The following is a 20,920-nucleotide window of genomic DNA, read 5'->3' as shown; positions in this document are numbered from 1 at the left end:
GGAAGCTGCACACTCCCCCGCACTGTCAAGGGCTCAGTGTCGCTCCTTACTGGTGTGGCTGATGTAATGTGTCTCTGGCCTAATTAACAGAATCATGCAGCAGCCAATAGCAACAAGACATGTTATGGCTCAGGGAGAGATGCTTTCGTTGGAGGAGCCATTCACACAGCTCCATGTGCTGCAACCTCAACAGCTCAACAGTAACAATGCCGTGGGTTATTTGCAAACCAAATTTTCCCTGCCTCCCTTGAATTTGGTGGGAACAGAGATAGACCAAGATAAAATACATCTGGAGGGTAAAGAATAGAACATAACATAAGCGGACATGTGCATGTTGGTTAAAAAGGAAATATTCACTCTCATGGGGAAAAGCAATATCAGTGCTTTTGTACTGAGTCAAGTTTACAGTTTGATGACAATGTAATAAAATGGATGATTCACCAGCGTGTATGATCAGGTCTGCTTCCATGTTTTTTCAAGAACGCTCTAAAACAATAAAAAAAGTGTCTGACTAAGAAATAAGAATTTTAATAGTCAGTTTTACACACACACAATGCTGATGTAAATAGTAAGTCTGAATTTTTTGTAGCCAGCTTGTTACTCTTAACTGTTTTGTGCTCTTATGAAGCTGTACTACTTGTTCAATATAATAACAGCCTGCTGCAGAGAAGACATACCAAGACTGCCACCCCCAAAGTTCAGTTCTTTTTCAGTTTGTTACAAGTAAGACATGTTACTGTTACTGTCTGCTTCTTCTCACTCATACAACATAAACAAACCACTGTCTGGTTTCGTAGATTTGCTTGTCTGTCTTGTCCTAACACAATCCAGGCTGGTCATTTTCACTTTGTTAGGAGATGCAGGCCTTTCACAAAGATAAACATGTCTAATGCTAATGTGAACCATGGGTTTTATCACGTTTGACCTTTAAGCCATAGTAAAAAAAAAAAAGTTAAAAACACTTTTTAAAACACATAAAATACTTCTTGATCTCTTTCTATAAATACCAATCTTGTCTGCAACCAAACAGAACAGTTACTATTACCCAATGGTGACTGAGTCTGACACGTCCATACCTTAGCTGACAGTTTTATGCAGTAGGGCCAGTCTGTCAAACTGCCTAGTGGGAAAAGAATTTCTGCTGCTTTGTCTCAAATAATTAACCCCATAGGCACCATGGCACCTTTACTGACTTACACCAGTAAAATGATGTTAACATTAACATTAAAATTGATGAAAAGCACATGTATTTAATGATTTTTTATTGCATGATGGTTGGTTTGTTGTTGTACACATACTATATGGTGCTTACAGTGCAGTGAACGTTTTATTTTTGTCTACACACAACAAGAAATGAGAAATTCCCCAATGTATGCCAGTTATCGCTGATGAAACCTAACCTCATGAAACACAAAACCACAGTTGCTGACCTTCATTTTGCAAGGCATTTTGCTATTAAGAAAGAAAAAAGAAAAAATTTACAAATGTAGCTGAAACCGTGTTTCTTTCACATTTTACCTTTGATACAGTCTATTTCTGTCGTTAAAGGCACAGCAGCGCTTTATGTCAGCCCAGGAAACACAATTCAGGGTCCCTGGCAGACATTTAGACCACAAGTTTTCAACTTATCCACATAGTTCAATGACATCACCAATAAAATGCTCTGTCATAAATTACTGTGTAATTTGGGGTTTAATGTGTCACTGCAGAAAGAGGTTTAAATGAAAATGCCAGCAGATGGGGATTTTCTTTTCATCAAGCCATCAGTCATGTCTGTGACCAAACGGGCTATTGGATAGCATGACGACATTCCAAACGGGTGGTGAATGAAAAACTAGCATCAAACTCCAATAGCTTCTAGAAACAACCAGACTCTGGGTTCCAGAGGCTGTACTTGAAGTGAGCCATGCTAGGAAATGCATGAGCTCATCCAAGCCCTAATTTAATAACCAGAGATTAATACCGTTCTGTGCAAAGGTTCTGTTGTTCTGTGCAGAGATGAGAATTTATGTACACACCCAGACCTGTCTTAAAAGACCTGTCTGATACAATAGGTGAAACCAACCATATGAGTTTACCATAGGTGTGGAGGGCCTTCAGGGGTTGGACACAAATTCATTATGAAGTCATCATGTTTATTTTCTGTTGCTCTTTGGTGCCAACTGACTGCATCATATACATTCATGTTTTCTAAGATGACTCATCTGGTTTCTGTACATACTGTTTGATGGCACTGACAATAGTCGATACCTCTGCCATCGCGCCTTTACCTGTAACAAAGAAGTTTTGGTTACACAAACATTCTGCAAGGTGAAAAGGTGGCCTGGAAGTAATGATAAAGATGGTTTAGCAAGTCTAGTCAGCTAGCAAGTGCAAACACAGTTTAATAAACATATTATGTTTTACATCTGTACAAAATAACAGACTTTGTTAGGCTCTGAGATTAGAAAATGGTGTAAATATTTATAAAAATTTTAAGACTTTTATCGATGGATCATTATTCTATCTCTTTTAAGATTTATGTGTTGGAAACAAAAAAGTATAAACATAAAAAACTTTTTTTTCAACATTTACAGTAATTTTGCCAGTGAAAAAGTAACTGACATCATTTGCTAAGGTCTCTAAAAAATAATCAGTTCAGTGAAAGACTGGAATCATCGGATAGCGTATAAAACAATATTTTATACAGGGTCATAATCACACAGGTGGTTTTCAAAACCAAGACACATTAAGGCACATAAAAAATGTGTCTTAATATATAAAATATATGGTCAAAGAAAGAACCCCTTATAAAGTGACATCATCCGGATTTCATCAAGAATAGTGAAATGAGTGCCACCTTGTGTTTACAGGTCTGGGAGGGGAGCTCACTAGTGAGCCTTTGGGCCTGCCAAAGACTACAACAATGGGTGGTTTGCATACCCATGATTAAGGCTTAAACACCCTGCGTGCCAAGTAGCACGTGAAAGTATACAGACTCTGGCTTATTGAAAAAAAGGGTAGTATGTGTCTTGTGATACTGTACATACACCTGTAGGTGGCACACTTTAAAATGTTGCCAAATAAAGTAGTAACATTTCCTCTTACATTGCATTTCCCCATATATTAGATCAAATTAAAGGGGAAATGTGTAAAATGCTAAAGATTTAAGCATCTAGTGGTGAGAGTGCAGAACACAAACGTTTGACCATCTGCTGTGAGGTGTGGGGCCATGAGGTGTCATGACAGAACAGCTTGAGCTAGTGTCTTGAATTTCCTGTCTAGAGTCATTGTTTGGTTTCTCCCTTCTGGACTACTGTAGAAACATAGTGGCACATGTCTGCCTCCATTAGAGGAGAACCGCTCCCTATGTACATATAAAATGTTCATTCTAAGATTAAGAAACTGCAGCAGCTGGTATTTTCCGGTGATTATGCCATAATGACAGAATATTTATGAATACTACATTCAATTTCTGCTAATAGAGCCCTCTAAATATTACATATTGTATGTATTTGACTGCAAAGCTAAATTTCACTGTCTTCTATGGCTGGATGGTTAAAATTGGTAACACCTTTGACCACACCCATCAGTGATGTTGGATATGGTCAAAGGATACTCAATCTGTAATCACACAGAAAACTCATGGTGCACTGTCACACACTTTTACACTTATTCGAGTACATATGTGCTTCACTCCACTGATAGAGCAGGATTTTTTGTGTAACAATGGCAATTTATCTGGGTGCAGTGTATCTTGCTGCTATAAAACCTTTAGATCTGCCAATTCACTTGCCTTTAAACTGGTGACAGTTAGAATCTATATCAGGAGTGGCCAATTACCATCTTAAAGGGCCACTACCCTGCTTGTATTCCAACTATCCCTGCCCTTTTTCCTTCCTCCAGTCCACCCTCATCTGAGATGGTATCCTCCAGTTTCTGATTGATTGCATGCACCTGATCTAGGTAATCAGCAGTGGCTAGGGCAGGGATAGTTGGAAAACAAGCAGGACAGTGTCCCTTGAGACCCTTTCTATACATAATAGAAATGCATAATGCTAAAATTGGTCATGTCAATTTTTCCCACTATTTTGGAACGTTCTCCAATATGATACGGTCACAATTAGTTTTATTATAGGACCCTGCATTCTAAGATTTTATATTGTGAAAGATAAATATGGGTACATATTCAATATTTATTTTTTTCTGGTATTTACCCACCTTCATCTCCACATACTAGCTTCTTAGAGATGCAGGGGATTTCTAAATATCCAAACTCTTTCAGCTTGGATACCTGTTGTGCTGTAATGGGATGCTGCCACATAGCTGTATTCATTGCAGGGCAGAAAAGGAGGGGTCGACTGGTATCCCAAGCTCTTACCACGCACGTCTGCCAATAACAAATACCGGTCAGCTTGAAAACAGTTTGAGAGAAATAATGTAGTAAATAATTACTTGCCATAACAACCTTTTAATAACAATAATTAATTATAATGATCAAATGTAATAATTGAAGGTTCTCACGAGAAGATTGTCACAAATGCCACTAGCAATCTTTCCAAGAGTATTGGCATCTAGGGGGGCAATGACAAGTAGGTCTGCCCAGCGCCTTAGCTCAATATGTAGCACGGGGTCAGATCTCTGGATCCACAGCTAGAACAAAGAAATGCCTTAAGACACACAGCCAATGGAGCACTTCCCTTCTAGAATGTGTGACACTTTCAGAGCAGGATTTCTCAATCTTTTCTGGCCCTTGACAATGTTTTTATGTTTCAAATTATCATGAGCTCAGCAACTTCAAAACTGTCAAGGAATTGCGACATTCTTTTGTATGTTCATTTCAAGAGCATAAAGAGACACTCAAATACACTAATATTAAAATACAAATTACATATATATTTCCACAGTCAACATATCAGTGTGAAAAACCTTTGCTCTACACTGTCATGTCTGTTAATTGTGACATCTGACATATTCATTATTACCTCCCACTCATCCTTGTCACTGTAGATTTTTACTGAAACGTCTTCAGGATTGTAGAAGTGCTTGGCATGCTCTGTGGTGACCACTCTCACATCCACCTATAACATAAAATAAGACAGTGACATTCACAGGGATGTTAAAAGCATATTTTAGTCTTGCTATAACACTGGAGGTGATAAGCTGAGGAGACAGACAACAAATTGCAAGTAACAATTTTTTATCATTAGACTATTTTATGGAGAATAGACGTTAGCATACCTCACAGTAGTAGTAGATGTGCACTATTTGCACTGGAAATCATTATTATCCTCAGATGGCTCATTACCAAAGTTTGCATTTCTTGACTCCCCAGCTCTTGCTCTCTTAACCTTGATTTTCCAAGCAAATAGTGAGAATGTTTACAGAAATAAATATCTCTGAAGCTGGTTGTTGCCAAGGAAAACATCTCCCCTTTTCCCATCACACAAACATCAACTTTAATGTGAATAGCAGCTAGAGATGTTAAAAACCACGGTGAACAGTTTACTAGACTGCTCATCACAACATACCAGCAGTATAAAGGCTACTACACTGATTTACTTGTTTGGAGTGTCATGTTAATTCAAATGTAGCTGTGGAGCAGGCAAGGTTTTCACTGTAGCTCATTACCAATTCCAAATACAATTAAAAATGTAATCGTCTTAGCAATGTGTTTTTATAATTTGTATTTGCGTTACTACACAAATAGAACACAGATATTGTTGTGTCATACTTTACCTTCCTTATTATCATTTTCACTTCTCTTTTCATCTCTCACTGACAGCCTACTTAGGGTATCATGAATATGTAGTATTTGCTCATTGTGGCCTGCTAAGTAGTTTGTTTAATCTCACTGTACTTTGTGAGCTATGCTAAATGAAAGGCTCAACTATATTTAAAAGTAAAATAGAAATATGTTCGTGAATAAAATAACTATAATAAGATTATAACTACTGCTCTGCCATTGTTGCTGTGGTTTTTTTAGATGTCTGCAAATTTTTTAATGACATTTTACTTCTACATTAAATGCAATTTCATATTTATTTATTGTCTGGCACAACAGCCAAAGGGAAAAAAAAAAAAACTCACAAAATTGCAAAACCATAATTAAATTGATATAATCATAATTATTATTGCTGCTGGTTTTTCCATCACGCATGATGATAATGCCTATAATTGGTCATTAATATACTCTTTAATCTTTCCTTTAAAAAAATTATGAATTATTCAAATATAACAGACCAGGATATGTGGTAGAATAATGATAACTGAAAGAAAGAGGTCCAAAATATGTTTTTAATGTAAGCTTTTATTAAAAATCTTCACTGAAGACACAATGACATGTTGTCCTTTTGACAGCTATAACAGTACTTTTCTACAGGTCGGATGGTGCTGACTGAAACTCCATAAAAGGATGGGACAGCCCCATGTGGCAAAACTTCTCTCTCCTGTATTTCATCCAAACACATGGCCTTCTAAGGCCATTTTGCGTAAACTGCAACATCTACCCCATCTTGTGGTTAAGGTTGGCTTATGCAGACTATCTCAGTTGGAGAAACAAAACTGTTTATATTTGTCGCATAGGCAATAGTTCCAAAAAGAAGAGGTGGTAAGTAAGTGCAGGCTATGATGAATAAAAACAAATAGTTAAGCTGCTCACCCCGGGGAGCTGACGAAGCTGTGACACCAAAAGAGGTAGTTTTAAGGCTGCAACGCTTCCAGTGACGCCAACGAGAACACAAAATGCAGCACGGGATTTCTGCAAATCGTTTTTCACACAGGATGCGTGGTTCTCCATCTGTATATTAACGTTTAACCAGAAAGATTTCGACAAGCTCCCGTACTACTGTAACGAGTACTGTTTCACTACTTCCGTAAATATTTAACACCAGCCAATCAGAGAAGAGCACCACCAACGCCTGTCTCTTGTACGCGCACGTCGCTACACCGACAGATTTGCGAGAGCGTGCGCGTCCGCAGAATATTCTGGGTATGTGCTGAAGACTTCCAGGTCGGTCAGCTAGCATGACTCGAGACTTCATTCATTTACGTTCTAGCTCCTTGTTTGTTTGAAACACAGCTGTGCATAAACGCAACATGACGCTCACACCTCTTGTTTACTGGGCCCAGCGTCATGAAGAGATTTACCTGCGAGTGGAGCTGACAGACGCTCAGGTGAGGTAACTAGCCAAAGCGTCGAGGACTAGAACCTCAAGGGTAACACAAACTGTCCACTTTTTATCCGGAAATTGCTTTAGCGCCGCACTGACAAAGGCAAGGAGGGCCAAGCTTAAACAATGCAAAAGTAGGCTGCAGGTTTCTGTAAATGCCACCCCGGAAGGCAGGTGTACAATTAGTATATTGGATGATAAGAGATATTTTAATGTGATTAGTTAATTGGTGCCTACATGCTTTCTGCTTTGTCACATGGGTTAGTAACCATAAAAATACTAACTGAAGCAGGGGTGGAGTATAGTCAACTCAAACGACACTGATGGTGTTAGCAAGGGTGAGACACAAGTGTTGTTTCAGCCAAAAATGTCACATCTCCAGGCTGCAGGGTCGACACAACACACTTTGATGTCTTATATATAGCTATATTATCTATCTATCTATCTATCTATCTATCTATCTATATATAGACATATATATAAAATAAAATTCGTGTTAGATCTTAAATTGTAATGTCATCTTAGTGTAATTGCTTTTTAGGTGCAGTTTAATAGTCTTGAATGTTTCATTGTCATCTTTATATGCATACAGGAAGTAATATGATGCTTGAATTCTCAGTCTGTAAGAGGAAATGAACGTATCATCTGCTTCTCCTTGTTTCTTTTTACAGAATATTGCTGTCTGTGTACAAGAAAACATTCTTCGGTTTAGAGGTAACACTTACCTCATATTCCTGTTCACATGAAAATATTTTAAGATCGTGATTTGTGACAATTCTTCTGGTATTTTGTGTGCAGCCCAGGGCCATGGTGCAAAAGGACAAAATGAATACGAGTTCAGCTTGGAGTTTTTCTTACCTGTAAAGCCAGAGGTACACATGCATTTTGACATGTGTCATATATATTTCTACTGTTTTTCTAACTTATGTCTAGTTTTGCTGACTTTGCTCATGAGATGAACATGTGTCTCCAGGTGAGCTACAAGTCCACACAGCGGCAAGTGAATATCACAGTACATAAAGAGCAGCGTGGATGGTGGGACAGATTGATCGTACAGGAGCGGAAACCTGCCTTCCTAGCACCCGACTTTGACCGCTGGCTGGATGAGTCAGACGCTGAGACAGAGATCCGGGAAAAGGTGAGCTCAAAGTTGTGTTTTTACATCAGTGGACAATTTCTCACACAACTGTGCATTTGACCACTGTTTCACATAGCATAGGCAAAAGATTGAAAACATGCCAAAATTATCCAAATAACAGATCTAAGATTTTACATTGTACAAATATGTTTATTTTGCTTTGTAAAGGAGGAGAGAAGAAGGTTGAAGGCTTCAAGGCATAAAGAGGAAGGTGAGTACAAACATGTTTTTTTTAGGTGCTGATTTTGAAACTATCAGTACATACTGGTTTGTCCCAAATGCAAACTAGTGCATTTTTAAGTTATGCGTATGTTAACAATTTTGGTCCAGATTTGTTGAAGAGGATTCTTTATTCGTGGCAGTATAGTTTTGTCATTTCTGTGTTCAACTGTTCTACCTAATGTTTTTTATTTATTTTAAACATTTTAGGGTTTGTCAGCCTGAAAACCGGATATTTATTTGTATATAATCTGGTACAGTTTCTTGGTTTTTCATGGATTTTTGTCAACATGACTGTGCGTCTCTTTATCTTTGGCAAAGGTGAGAAATTAAAACACTTCTGTAGCTTACAATTTGTTTTTTCTTCATTAATAAATTACTTCATAAAACATAGTACGACCTATTATGTATAACGCTACCCTGATTTCAGATTCTCTCTACGACACATTTCACACCATATCGGACGTGATGTTCTTTTGCCAGCTCCTGGCAGCAGTAGAGGTTCTCAATGCTGCTTTTGGTTTTGTCAAAACAGGTGTTTTTCCAACTCTTATACAGGTATGAGATGGTTCTTTGTCAGGGTTTCAGTTTCACTGGGTCACAGATGGAGTGCCAGTAACTGCTAATGTATGCATTTGTTATGTGTTTGTTGGTTTTGTTCTGCTATTAGGTGTCTGGAAGGAATTTTATTATTTTCGTCGTCTTTGGCAGTTTGGAGGAAATGCATCGACAGCCAGTTGTGTTTTTTGTTTTCTATCTGTGGAGTGCCATTGAGATTGTTAGGCAAGTATGCATCTGCTTCTATACTGTCCATGGGGAACAATTAAAGTAAAGACAGCTGATTATTTTTAAATCAATCTCAGCCCAGTCTGTATAAAATCAAAATCTCAGCATCACAGCATCAATAAAAGCATACTATGTAAATCACTTTAGTGTAGCATCACATCAACTCTAGATTCAACTTGACACACAAAACTAAGGTTAAAGCAGTTAATAGGTATTGATGTAGCTTTGTGCAAGTAATACAACTGGAGTTTCCTGCTTTAAACTAATGATTAGACTAACCTCTGATTTTAGGTATCCATATTACATGCTGGGCTGTTTCAATACAGAGTGGAAAACCCTCACATGGCTACGCTACACAATGTGGATACCACTGTATCCATTAGGTGTTTTAGCTGAAGGTGAGCTTCTTTACATTTCTCTAAATGTAAACATCATTCTGTACATGCATGCTAAAACTGATATCTCTCACCCTTGTCTAGCTGTTGCTGTCATACAGTCCATTCACATCTTTGATGAGACCAAACTCTTCAGTATTCCTCTGCCAAAAAACATTGGCACCTCTATCAGCTTCTCTTACATCCTGCACATCTATCTTGTTCTCATGTTTTTGGGTAAGTACCCAGATAAAACATTAATCATATAGATGTCTGTACAAATATTATGACCTAATGTCAACATTTCTGAGCTCAACCTCTTGCATCTCCCTCCAGGACTTTTTATCAATGTTCGGCATCTTTACAAGCAGAGGAAGAGACGTTTCCGTACCAAAAAGAGGAAAGCAAATTGAGATTCATCCCCACCAATGGTCCTCAAACACCTTTGCTGCCTGCTTCTTTCTGAATTATTTTTAAATTGCCCTTAGAAACCATGCTCCAGTCAAACCACTAATGCTATGGAGAAGTTATTCATTTGTTTGCTTTCACTAAAAGGTTTTCCTTTTGTGGTCAGTGGTAATATACTGTAGATGATGCAATATTGCAAGACTCCACCGATAGTTTTACTCAGTGGTGATTCATTTCTCTTTTGTAAAATGGCAAAGACCTGTGGTTAACCCTAGTTTTAAATTTTGATATTCTATATGATGCTATGCTTTTTTTTTCCTTTTAACCTTTAATCAAGTTTTTTATGCAATAGTAATTTTTGCTGAATACATTGCAACAAATACTGAAATCCTATTGTTGTCATATGATAAACGGTAAATAATGTATAAATGAAAAACTCAGCATTCTCAACAAATACTGCTTTTATGATTCCAGACTTCTGAACTATCCCACAAACCTCAGGGAAAGTTAAACTGGTGATTGCTTAAATATAGAGGGCATTTTGTGTCCCTTATGACCAACAATAAACTTTTACAAAGCATTTTTGTTTGAACAGTTATCTGGATTTTGAATGTGAACATGAGCAGTCATTTCCCAGGTTTCCTATAAATGTGAAAGTTAAACGTAGTCAATTTGTGAAAAAAAGATTCTATAAAGTGACGTACATAAATGCCTTCAGCACTGTTACACAGGAGTGCACGTTATCTGCCTCATTTTCACATACAGGTTTCTTTTAACAACATTCAGCACACACCATGTGCTGTCTCCACATCGGTCCACACATGCCAACGCTACTTGAGTTCATTGTTCAGACGTAGCTCAGCTTGAGAAGTCAGTGTGCATGGGGACAATGTTGTGATCAAACGCAGCATACTGGGAATCACCGGTGCTGGCCAGTTTTAATTGCTGTGCAGCATGGGAAAGCTGGAAAGCAGCATCTGGATGAGCTGAGTCTGGCAGCAAAGTGCATTCTCTCTCCAGCAGATCAGCCACTCCCTTCAGGAGCTCCCAGAAACCGAAAGCCAAGGCAGCCTTCCGCAGACGGTTCAGCTCCTGACATATTAAATTCACAATTTAGATTATACAAGAAAACTCTTTTAGTGGTTGTGTTTTCAAGGTGGAGTAGTTTCTTTGGAACTAACCTTATAGAAGGTTTGAGTTTTATCTGGTAGCTTCCTTGCATTTCTCAGAATCTTCTGCACATCCGTCTGTGAAATGAGAACCAACACTATTCAACATGGCAAAGTCCTAAACTGAGCAATAATCATTCAAGAACCTCTTCCAGATAATCAGACAAAGGCATTTGTGGCTCAGGAGGTAACAAGGATTGTCCAGGGCTAAAACCCTAGTTCTTATGTTCTTTAATTCATTCCAAACCCTTCTTTAGATTTTCTGGACTTGTCCTGACAAATGCAAACTTTAGCAAACACTGGCTTTGTGTCTGAAAATACTGTTTTGATGAAGTGATTTTATAGTACCTGTAGTCCACTGGCCTTTATCCAGACTGTGACATTCTGAGCATAGCTCCTTTTGACCTGTGGCTGCACAGGAAAAGGACTTTTACTGTCATCCTCTCCATAGGGATTTTCAACAGCTTCTGAAATATCAGAAAATCCATGAAACAGCAAAGAGAAGTGATTCCACAATATCACAGTAAAGAAGTCCAACTTTGTAATACAACTGTGTAAATGATTAACTTCTTGATAATTTACACATGCAAAGGGGCCTTTGGTCTAAAGGACAAAAAGCATTTACCTGTACATGGGTTAAAGTGTCCTTTGTTGCACAATATTGCTTTTAGACATTTGTTGTTAATACAGCAGCAGAAAACCTGCTCTTTGCATATCTGACTCAGGTCTGAGACATTACCTGAGATTGGTCCCAAATGTGAGATCTTGCCCAGCCAGGGTAGAGGCTCTGGACCAGGCTCAAACAGAGACATCATTAAGTTTGATTTCTTCTTACTGTCTGCTTGAGAATACAGCATGCCGTACCACTCTGGCCTGCCAAACATGCAAACTAGATTTAGGCCATTTGTTTATAAAACTCATTTTAAAATGTAAACATTTTGATATTTAAATGCAAATTCTGAATATAACAGAACTCCAATATGTAAAATATAAACCGTTCATTATATCTCACCCCAGCTGGACCAATGCCACCATCCCTTCAACCTTCAGACTGCCGTGTAAAAGTACACAAAAATTTGGACTTTTTCCTGCCATCTGACTGGCTGAGGGTTCCTCTTCAAGATCATCTGTGGCTCCTGCACCAACTTCATCCACCTCTGAAATAATGTACAAATAAAAGATGTTGATAATAACACCTGATGTGGAATAAAAAGCTCTAATTTGTTTCTTGTACTTAAATGATTTGCTTAATCTGAATATGACAGATCTAGGTAAAAACATTTTTTAAGTATTTGCACTATAAACAAGTCAGATTTACTCTGATTTCCTTTGGTGTACTATGTTTAAATTTTCTACCCTTTTCTGAAGCACAATCTGCTGATATAAAAAGACATTAAATGAACATCATAGTGAACAACGTTATTCTGAAATGGGGAACACCTTTTTGAGTGTAGAGATGTACAATACAGCACAAAATCAGTTTGAAATGTATTTTCTATGAGCCTTAGACTGATGTGCTGCTTGTCTGTTTAAAATGATACAATAAACTTTGAGACACTAACCTTTGTTTACAGCAATAGGCAATACCAAGTGTCTGGAAATAACAGGAGGACTGGAAATATCAGCAATTTCAATGAAGCCGATAATTTCCAAATCTGAAACATGTAAAATAGAATGAAGATTTGTTATGAGAAAGAATGGCTTAAATTCTAAATGCTGAAAGTTAAAGGCAGCTGTGTACCAGTGCTGACTGTACGGGGCATGGGCTCCACTTCTTCATCCATCACAACAGGTTCAGGTCGTGGGAACACCTGAACGTCTGAAGACAGGTTCCCACAGTGTAGGACAGCATGGAAAGGAGTGTATGCATGATCAATCAGCCTCCTGGAAACATTCAAAGATGTACAACAGTAAAAAATGTGCCTTAGTAAATACATAAAACACAATAAAAGATTTTAAAAAATCCAGTTTATTTCATCAGTAATGGGTTCATACCCAAACATGGCCTGTGCACTCTTCATGCATAGCGGCCCCTCCATTGTGAAAATCTGTCCATCCCCACCACTGAGATGTAGTAGCTCTTCCAAGTTGTCCATAGTATCAGTCATCTGTAACTGTATAACACAAGATATGGGGTTGTTACACCTACCAAATCTAATACAACATTGTTTAAGGTTTACATGGATAAATAGATGCTTTCTAGGCTTAGAGAAAACTGACTGCACTTGGTTCTGGTTGCATTTATAGAGTTTTGCTGTAGCTAGAGTCCAGATCAGGATGCAAACAAACAGAAATTAATTGTTAAACAGCTAAGAAAAAAGGGGGAATTGATACCTCCTCTGTATTGGCAACACACATGATGAAGAGCTTGCAAGGGAAAGGAAAAGGGAGTGGAAACTTCTTGTCATCACCACGCAGTTTCAGTGTTTGGAGGGAGTGACGGAGAGAGCCCTTTCCGATACCGAGAGATCCATCGGTAACCAGCACCAGCTATAGGACATCGGAGGGACATACATAAACACAAACTTAATGTAACAATAAACACAGATACCTGAAAATACAGTGGAAAGGTCATGTGACCACACACTAGCTTTAATAATGAAGAATCATTTCAGAGATTGGGTTGGGGGAGAGCTCCTGGCTCAAGTGGAAGAGTTTAAGTAGCTCATCTACAGTACCATCACTGTATCAGTTTATAGTGGTGAAGAAGGAGCTGAGCTGTAAGGCAAAGCTCTCAATTTACTGGTCACTCTACGTTCCTACCCTCACCTATGGTCACAAGCTTTGGACAGAAAGAATCAGCTCTCGGATAAAAGCAGCTGAAATGAGTTTCCTCCACAGGCTGGCTGGGAGCTCCCTTAGAGATAGGGTGAGGATCTCAGTCATTCGGGAGGATCTCAGGGTAGAGTCGCTAGTCCTTAACATTGAAAGGAGCGAGTTGAGGTGGTTCGGGCATCTGTCTCGGATGCCTCCTAGGTGCCTCCCTGGGTATGTCCCACTGGGAGGACGCCTCAGGGAAGACCCAGGACGGGCATCTCTCAGCTGGTCTGGGAACGCCACAGCATCCCCCACAAAACAGCCAGTGAGGTGTTTTTGCTTAGACTGCTGACCCCATGACCTGGCCCCGGGTAAAAACGAATGGATAGATGCATTTCAGACGTATGAGGATATTGTATTGTCAAAATACCTGACAGGGACAGGAACTGCCCCACTCCTGCTGTACAAGATTACTAACTCCATGAAGAGCTGATTCAACACAAGTCTTGTCATAATCTTCCAGGTTGCTCAGAGCCTCCTGCACAGAAAAAGACATTAAATAACATCAAACTCCTCTCGGACTTCTCTGAATCTGACTCTTTATCAAACACTCTACCTGTAACGCATTGTAATCTCTGGTGAAAGGCACCAAGAGCTCCCAGAGGGAAGAGAAGGCCATCAGCGCTGTGAACTCCAGGCGGTAGTTTGAGGCCATGTGTTCAAACAACATGTTGAGCCCGTGGACAGCCAGGTTCTTCCTTTGAAACTCCTCGCTGCCATCCACTGACACTGGGCGGGTCATGGACAGAGACACGTCCATTAAGACCACAGTTGGCATGGCTCGGTGTCTGTGTAGATTCCCAACAACACACTGGACCGAAAGTAACGTTACCCTCCAATATGCCCCCGCTGAAGGAAGAGAGTGTTTGTGAGACAGCAGCACAAAACTATATGATTCATATCCATCATGGTTAATATTAACATTAGGGTTAGCGTAGATAAAACAAGGGAAGGAACAATGTCACCACACTAATGCTTGCTAACGTTAGCTGTTCGGCTAAAATGCGCTAGTTTTCTGCACCTTAGACAAAATGGAGAAAAAAACCTTTAGGTTGGTATTTAACAGATGTGAGGAAATAACTACCGATGAATTAAACTGCAAAGCGAAAAACCCAATAAGGTATAAAAAAAATATTAATAAATGTGCATATACGTGCCATTCAGTGTTGTGTTTGTGTTGTGGTGTGCACCAATATCTTCGTCCGGGTGGAAGCAATATACTCTCTTAGTTCCTACCCAATAATATGAATATGAATATTGGAAATGTGATATTTCTGTGCTAAAACACAAAGCCTAAAAACTTATCACGTGCACCATAATTTCAACAAAAATCCCATTGGCCTATGCACATTTAAGATTCTGGACTGCAGTTAGAAGTTTGTAGTTCCTGCTGAAATTGTGATTTAGAGTAGCCCATTATAAAGTGTCAGTCTCAAGTCATCTAAAAAGTGTTTGTGCTATTTATGCAATATAATAGAATTAGAATAAAGTGGCACTGTTATTTTGTTTTGTATTAAATATTATTATTGTAGGCTTATGATAAAGTGAGAGTGAGACAATGCACATAATCCTCTTAGGAGACTTCAGGTATTAGGTATTATGCTGACCCATTGTGAAGACTTGTCCTGTGTCCTACATAACCCTTTGGCCATTGGCAACAGTTTGGTATTTTGTTTGTGCCACAATATCCAGGTGTGAAAATCTGCTTTTGGAGATTTTTGCACCCAATCTTTGTATTTAAAGCCTTTAATACAGTGGTAAGTGCATTTATTTTAGTATTTTTAGGATTTAGTTGCCAGTCTGTTTTTGTTTATCTGGACATGTACATATTGCCTTTGCGTGTGGTTTGTGTTGGTACCTATTGATTCTCTTTTTCAGAAAACCCTCTAAGTGTAAAAAGAGTACAGTGGTCATTATTGCATTTATATGGGCTTGTTATGCCATGGCAGTTATGTATGAAGTGCACTGTATGAACAGATGCTTTCAAACATAGACTACACTCCATTTCATTTGATTTACAATAGGTTGGGCTTTTCAAACAGCAAGAGATGTGTTATAAATCACACCACTAACGTTTTGGATTCTGTCACCCCATGGTCGTCTGGGGAGAGAGCTGGACCTGCCCTTTACCAAAACCCTCATGCAGCTTAATTCATCATTCAACAGGAAAATGTATTGTACAAGAAGGAAGCGACTGCAGCTGAGCCGCATACTTTTTCTTCTGTCTGGGGTTTTCCTATGTACTCTCTACCAGCTGACCATCAGTGCCAGACTGTATGAGCCTGTGCCAATGCCTCAGATTGGAGAGGAGTTTGTAGAAGGTTCAACAGAGGATGTCGAGGAGGCTACTGTAGAGACTCAAGGGCTAGAGGAACCTCTAACAGCAACATATGATTTAGAGCTGACAGATCAAGAGATGGTTGTGGTACAACATGCAGATGCAATTTCAGATTTTGAAGCATCCACCCTCACTGAATCTCCACCATCGCCAACCACAAATCGGACTTTTGTACATTGCATCTATGTTGCCCCTCAACCTCCACAGGAGACACCGACACCAGCTCCATCTCCTCCTGTTGCCACCATCACTCCAGCTTCTCCTGGAGAAGCCCCTCATATTAAGGGTGAATACCCTGAAGATATCTTCTCTATTGAGGATCGCAGGCGAGGCTGGGTGATTCTCCACATTATTGGCATGATGTATATGTTTGTGTCACTTGCAATTGTGTGTGATGAGTTCTTTGTTCCTGCGCTGGGGGTAATCACGGACAAGTTGGCCATCTCTGATGATGTTGCGGGAGCTACTTTCATGGCTGCTGGAGGTTCTGCTCCTGAGCTGTTCACCTCCTTAATAGGAGTCTTTATCGCCCACAGCAACGTGGGTATTGGCACAATAGTTGGTTCAGCAGTTTTCAACATTTTGTTTGTGATTGGAATGTGTGCTTTGTTTTCCCGGGAGGTACTTCATCTAACCTGGTGGCCTCTGTTTAGAGATGTATCCTTCTACATACTTGACCTCATCTTGCTTATCATCTTCTTCTTGGATAATGTCATAATGTGGTGGGAGAGCATGATGCTGGTGGCTGGGTACACGTTCTATGTAATTTTCATGAAGTTCAATGTACAATTAGAGCAAGCTTTCAAGACCCAGCTTCACAAACACAAGAACATTGTCAAAGTTATTGCTGTGGAGGAACCTGAAAAGGTAAGCAGTGCTGTGACAAAACATTGGCAATTTTCTATAGTCTGACACAATGATGTGTCTTTCACATCCTACATCAGACTTCATGTGTTCTTTTTTATTTTTAATGGAGCAAGAGGTAATTTTACCAATTTCTGCATGCAGAAAAATGGGGACGAAGAAGATAATCCCACACCTGCTCCAGAGGACAATAACCGGTTGAAGGTAAAAATCAGTTAATCAACATATCAACCACAAAATGACACCCGTATCCCACTTTTCATTTTGGAACATTTATCCACATTTTTCACATCAGAACATGTAAATGCATATGTCAAGAACAAAATAAAGTTCTGTCTCCAAAACTGATGCAACTGTCTGACAGTGATGTGTCACTGTCTGTACTTATGAGCAGCTGTCATAACCTCAGCTGTCTCTTTGCCCAGTTGAAGCCATCCCTTCAGCGAGGTGGAAGTTCAGCTTCTTTACACAACAGCACCATGAGAAACACCATCTTCCAACTCATGATCCACACCTTAGACCCTCTAGGAGAGGGTGAGTACCATATCGCTCTGACAAGCCAGATGACTGATAGCTGCAAATAGATGAAAAATTGATAAACTGTCTCTAAAACTGCTCTGATATTGACTGTTGAGACAACTCAGTCCTCCTGATAATGAATTAGCAAAGTATCATAAGCGGAGACAGTACTAAATCCAGACTTATACTAAGCAGATAAATACCTATATCCATCTATGGACGTATGTGATTTTAGGTTCACAGTGAAATATAAAGAAGATTTTCAGGACACACTAAGCTGAGAGTCAACACAGTCGTGGCTCTATAAAAAAACATTATGTAATAAAATTATTTCTATTGTTGTGTAGCAAACACATTCAAGTTATTCAATTTTTGTGAAATTAATTTGAATAAAGAGAAATAAGTTACAGCTGGCTATGGGTTTGTTCTGTACAGCTTTCCCACAGGTTTTTTACAGTAGGTTTTCTTATTAGATTAGCAAGGTTACAGTGCATTATGGTATGGTGATCAAGCAAGGATCATCTCAAAGCATTGTCTGTATATTTTTGTTCTTTGGCCACAGGTAAAGTGTACCACTTAAATTAAGAGCAGGCTGTAAAGGAATGATTGCTTTTTTCTTTTACTAAAAATAATATAAAATGAATGTTTGCAATGTTTATCGGATCTACCATGTACTGCATGGTTATCCATACAGACTTCTGCTATAATTTATGCTTATTTGAGGTGGGTGTGTGTAATTGGGAAACTGGATCAAAATTATTCCAATTATAAATAAATATCTGAGTAATTGAACACTACATTCTAAGTTTGTTTTTGCTTGTTTGGTTGTTTTTAGGGAAATTTAAAGATAAGGCTGAGACTCTGAATAATGTGGCTAGACGGAAGGCAGAGAGAAAAACTCAACACAAAAGTGAAGGTAACATGGAAGGACATGATGGTTGTCCATTGATCAGATGTCTTTCATTAAGTTTTCAGCACCTCATGAACAGATGCTGAAATCTTACTATAGGTGGGTGACCAACTGTAAAATGTGAAGTATATAAGTGGTGGTGGTGCAAACAAGTGCCTAGTGGAGCATGTAATAAAACACAAATACACAATAAAGACAGAGAGTTCCTTCAGTGTAGTCAACATGAGGAGGACCGTTATGTATCATGTGAGTAAGAATGTAACACATTCAGTGCATTTCTCCACGTGTTTCTCTATTCTTGAAGTCTATTAAAATGACATGGGAGTTCTTCTATATCATTGAATGAGTAAGAGACATGAGGGAAATGTGCAGAATTTTTGGGATTCTTTTTACAGATGGTGGAGAAAAAACTGAGCAGACCAAAGAGCCAGACGCTGTTCAACCCCCAGAGACAGAGAAGGAGCAGCCAGAAGACAAGAAGGTACACTCCAGCCCTGTCCTGCAGGTTATTAAAAAGCCCAGAAGTCAATCTTTGATACCTGTCTATGTAAGAGTCAATGTTCAGAGCTGCAGCTTTAGACAAATGGCATCCTTTTATTTCTCTGGTCTTTACGTTTGTTGATCTTTTGCCTCTACTACCGATGTCTATCATGATGCCTGTATCCAACACTTCAGGAGGATATACCTGCAGGAGAGGATGGATCAGGAGGCTCAGAAGAGTCTGACAGTGATGAAGATGACAGTGATGAAGACAGCAGTGAGTCCAGTGAAGGTGAAGATGATGAAGAGGAGGAAGAAGAGGAAACACAAGATGAGCCTCTGTCTTTAGAGTGGCCTGACACACGACGTAAACAAGCAACCTACCTCTTCCTGCTGCCCATAGTTGTTCCTCTGTGGCTCACAGTCCCTGATGTACGCAACCAGGTATGACTCAAAGCCATCCCTGAGATCAGCTGTGGTATCGCAAATGTTTGGATTTTTTTTTCTTTACATTATTTTCTTTGGTCAACAGAAATTCAAAAAATTCTTTGTCGTCACCTTTCTGGGCTCTATTTTGTGGATTGCTGTTTTCTCCTACCTCATGGTGTGGTGGGCCCATCAGGTCAGTTACATAAGATTTGAAATGCTTTGTCTTGTTTGATTGTGCACACAAACACAAAATAACTTCTGCAAATATATGAACTGGAAGCTAAGCTAAGCTAAATTCAGGTGTCAGAGGATGTTAAATGATATTAATATCTGACTGAGACAGACAGTAAGTTTTAAAACTGAGATATCTTGTTTATCTTCGTAGGTAGGTGAGACCATTGGCATCTCAGAGGAGATTATGGGACTGACCATCCTGGCTGCAGGGACTTCCATCCCTGACCTCATTACTAGTGTGATTGTGGCACGTAAAGGCCTAGGGGACATGGCTGTGTCCAGCTCTGTAGGAAGTAACATCTTTGACATCACCGTGGGGTGAGCCTCTATAATCTAATATGTCATGCTTTAATAAAAGAAATGCTGTTGAACAGGCTGTTAAGTGATTTCTTCTTTTTTTTTTTTGTGCTTGTTGTTTAAAAAGACTTCCAGTCCCATGGCTCCTGTACTCATCCATCCATGATTTGGCTCCAGTGGCTGTCTCGAGCAATGGGCTCTTCTGTGCTATTGTGCTGCTTTTCCTCATGCTTCTCTTTGTCATCATCTCCATTGCATCCTGTAAATGGAAGATGAATAAGGTTCTGGGTTTTACTATGTTCCTGCTCTACTTTATCTTCTTGGTGCTTAGCGTCATGCTGGAGGATCGCATCATTATCTGTCCTGTTTCTATCTGAATGTGTGAACAGAAATCTTATCCACAGCAGGCATTCTCTTCATTTGTGACCTGACGCTGAACTGTTACATATGTATAAGTATCATGATCACGGTTCTGGATATCTATAGAAACCATGAAAGTCAGCTACTGTAGTTGCTCTGTACTTCTGCTGATAAACTCAATTATAGTACCAAAACAATGAACACTAATTGGGATATTAATTTTCAAAGTTTAAACAGCACCTACAGAGTTAAATTGGAGCTGTAGAATAAGTGCACAGTTTGGAAAATCTTGTTTTTAAATGTGAATTTTGTATAAGTATATACTTACGCCAACAACTGTTTTATAACCTTTATTATAGGAAGGCTAAGATCGCTCAAATTCGTTCATGCATATGTTTTTTTTTTTTTTGTTTGTTTTTTTTTTTAA

At 39.1% G+C, this 20,920-nt stretch overlaps 4 protein-coding genes across 4 annotated transcripts; 2 read left to right on the top strand and 2 right to left on the bottom strand.

The window, feature by feature from the left end:
* ppcdc (phosphopantothenoylcysteine decarboxylase) lies at window positions 1-6,889 on the bottom strand. Its single transcript, XM_026311385.1, has 5 exons — window positions 6,641-6,889; window positions 4,965-5,060; window positions 4,504-4,632; window positions 4,201-4,369; window positions 1-2,270 (listed from the first exon to the last, which is right to left on the bottom strand). Exons 1-5 carry the CDS (start codon window positions 6,776-6,778, stop codon window positions 2,191-2,193), a joined length of 612 nt encoding a protein of 203 aa, XP_026167170.1. The 5' UTR covers window positions 6,779-6,889; the 3' UTR covers window positions 1-2,190.
* Window positions 6,890-6,945: 56 nt separating this feature from the next.
* hacd3 (3-hydroxyacyl-CoA dehydratase 3) lies at window positions 6,946-10,656 on the top strand. Its single transcript, XM_026311384.1, has 11 exons — window positions 6,946-7,155; window positions 7,823-7,865; window positions 7,950-8,023; window positions 8,125-8,289; window positions 8,458-8,500; window positions 8,719-8,829; window positions 8,939-9,066; window positions 9,179-9,291; window positions 9,586-9,692; window positions 9,774-9,905; window positions 10,005-10,656. Exons 1-11 carry the CDS (start codon window positions 7,078-7,080, stop codon window positions 10,079-10,081), a joined length of 1,071 nt encoding a protein of 356 aa, XP_026167169.1. The 5' UTR covers window positions 6,946-7,077; the 3' UTR covers window positions 10,082-10,656.
* On the bottom strand, window positions 10,520-15,281 carry ints14 (integrator complex subunit 14). The gene is made up of 12 exons (XM_026311383.1): window positions 15,220-15,281; window positions 14,619-14,911; window positions 14,433-14,540; window positions 13,580-13,735; window positions 13,241-13,359; window positions 12,987-13,129; window positions 12,808-12,900; window positions 12,258-12,402; window positions 11,985-12,118; window positions 11,594-11,712; window positions 11,258-11,323; window positions 10,520-11,168 (listed from the first exon to the last, which is right to left on the bottom strand). The coding sequence occupies exons 2-12, from the start codon at window positions 14,838-14,840 to the stop codon at window positions 10,935-10,937; spliced, it is 1,539 nt and encodes a 512-aa protein (XP_026167168.1). The 5' UTR covers window positions 14,841-14,911; window positions 15,220-15,281; the 3' UTR covers window positions 10,520-10,934.
* Window positions 15,282-16,232: 951 nt separating this feature from the next.
* slc24a1 (solute carrier family 24 member 1) lies at window positions 16,233-20,510 on the top strand. The gene is made up of 9 exons (XM_026311382.1): window positions 16,233-17,267; window positions 17,409-17,468; window positions 17,690-17,798; window positions 18,619-18,699; window positions 19,089-19,174; window positions 19,369-19,617; window positions 19,706-19,795; window positions 19,988-20,154; window positions 20,261-20,510. Exons 1-9 carry the CDS (start codon window positions 16,233-16,235, stop codon window positions 20,508-20,510), a joined length of 2,127 nt encoding a protein of 708 aa, XP_026167167.1.
* The last annotated feature ends 410 nt before the right edge of the window (window positions 20,511-20,920 follow it).

Source organism: Mastacembelus armatus, chromosome 6 (genome assembly GCF_900324485.2).
Source record: "Mastacembelus armatus chromosome 6, fMasArm1.2, whole genome shotgun sequence".
NCBI lineage: Eukaryota > Metazoa > Chordata > Actinopteri > Synbranchiformes > Mastacembelidae > Mastacembelus > Mastacembelus armatus.
Note: the sequence above shows the minus strand (reverse complement) of the source record. Positions and strands in the feature narration are given on the sequence as shown.

Excerpts from the sequence above, each read along its gene's own strand:
- ints14 (XM_026311383.1), bottom strand. The coding sequence starts at position 14,840 with ATGCCAACTGTGGTCTTAATGGACGTGTCTCTGTCCATGACCCGCCCA. Across the intron at positions 11,713-11,984 it reads ACATTTGGGACCAATCTCAG|AAGCTGTTGAAAATCCCTAT; the intron begins GTAATGTCTCAG and ends CTGATATTTCAG. Across the intron at positions 11,324-11,593 it reads TAAAGGCCAGTGGACTACAG|ACGGATGTGCAGAAGATTCT; the intron begins GTACTATAAAAT and ends CTCATTTCACAG.
- hacd3 (XM_026311384.1), top strand. The coding sequence starts at position 7,078 with ATGACGCTCACACCTCTTGTTTACTGGGCCCAGCGTCATGAAGAGATT. Across the intron at positions 7,156-7,822 it reads TGGAGCTGACAGACGCTCAG|AATATTGCTGTCTGTGTACA; the intron begins GTGAGGTAACTA and ends TTCTTTTTACAG. Across the intron at positions 9,067-9,178 it reads TTTTTCCAACTCTTATACAG|GTGTCTGGAAGGAATTTTAT; the intron begins GTATGAGATGGT and ends TTCTGCTATTAG.
- ppcdc (XM_026311385.1), bottom strand. The coding sequence starts at position 6,778 with ATGGAGAACCACGCATCCTGTGTGAAAAACGATTTGCAGAAATCCCGT. Across the intron at positions 5,061-6,640 it reads AGCTTCGTCAGCTCCCCGGG|GTGGATGTGAGAGTGGTCAC; the intron begins GTGAGCAGCTTA and ends TTTATGTTATAG. Across the intron at positions 4,370-4,503 it reads GCATTTGTGACAATCTTCTC|ACGTGCGTGGTAAGAGCTTG; the intron begins GTGAGAACCTTC and ends TGTTATTGGCAG.
- slc24a1 (XM_026311382.1), top strand. The coding sequence starts at position 16,233 with ATGTATTGTACAAGAAGGAAGCGACTGCAGCTGAGCCGCATACTTTTT. Across the intron at positions 17,268-17,408 it reads CTGTGGAGGAACCTGAAAAG|AAAAATGGGGACGAAGAAGA; the intron begins GTAAGCAGTGCT and ends TTCTGCATGCAG. Across the intron at positions 19,618-19,705 it reads TCCCTGATGTACGCAACCAG|AAATTCAAAAAATTCTTTGT; the intron begins GTATGACTCAAA and ends TTTGGTCAACAG.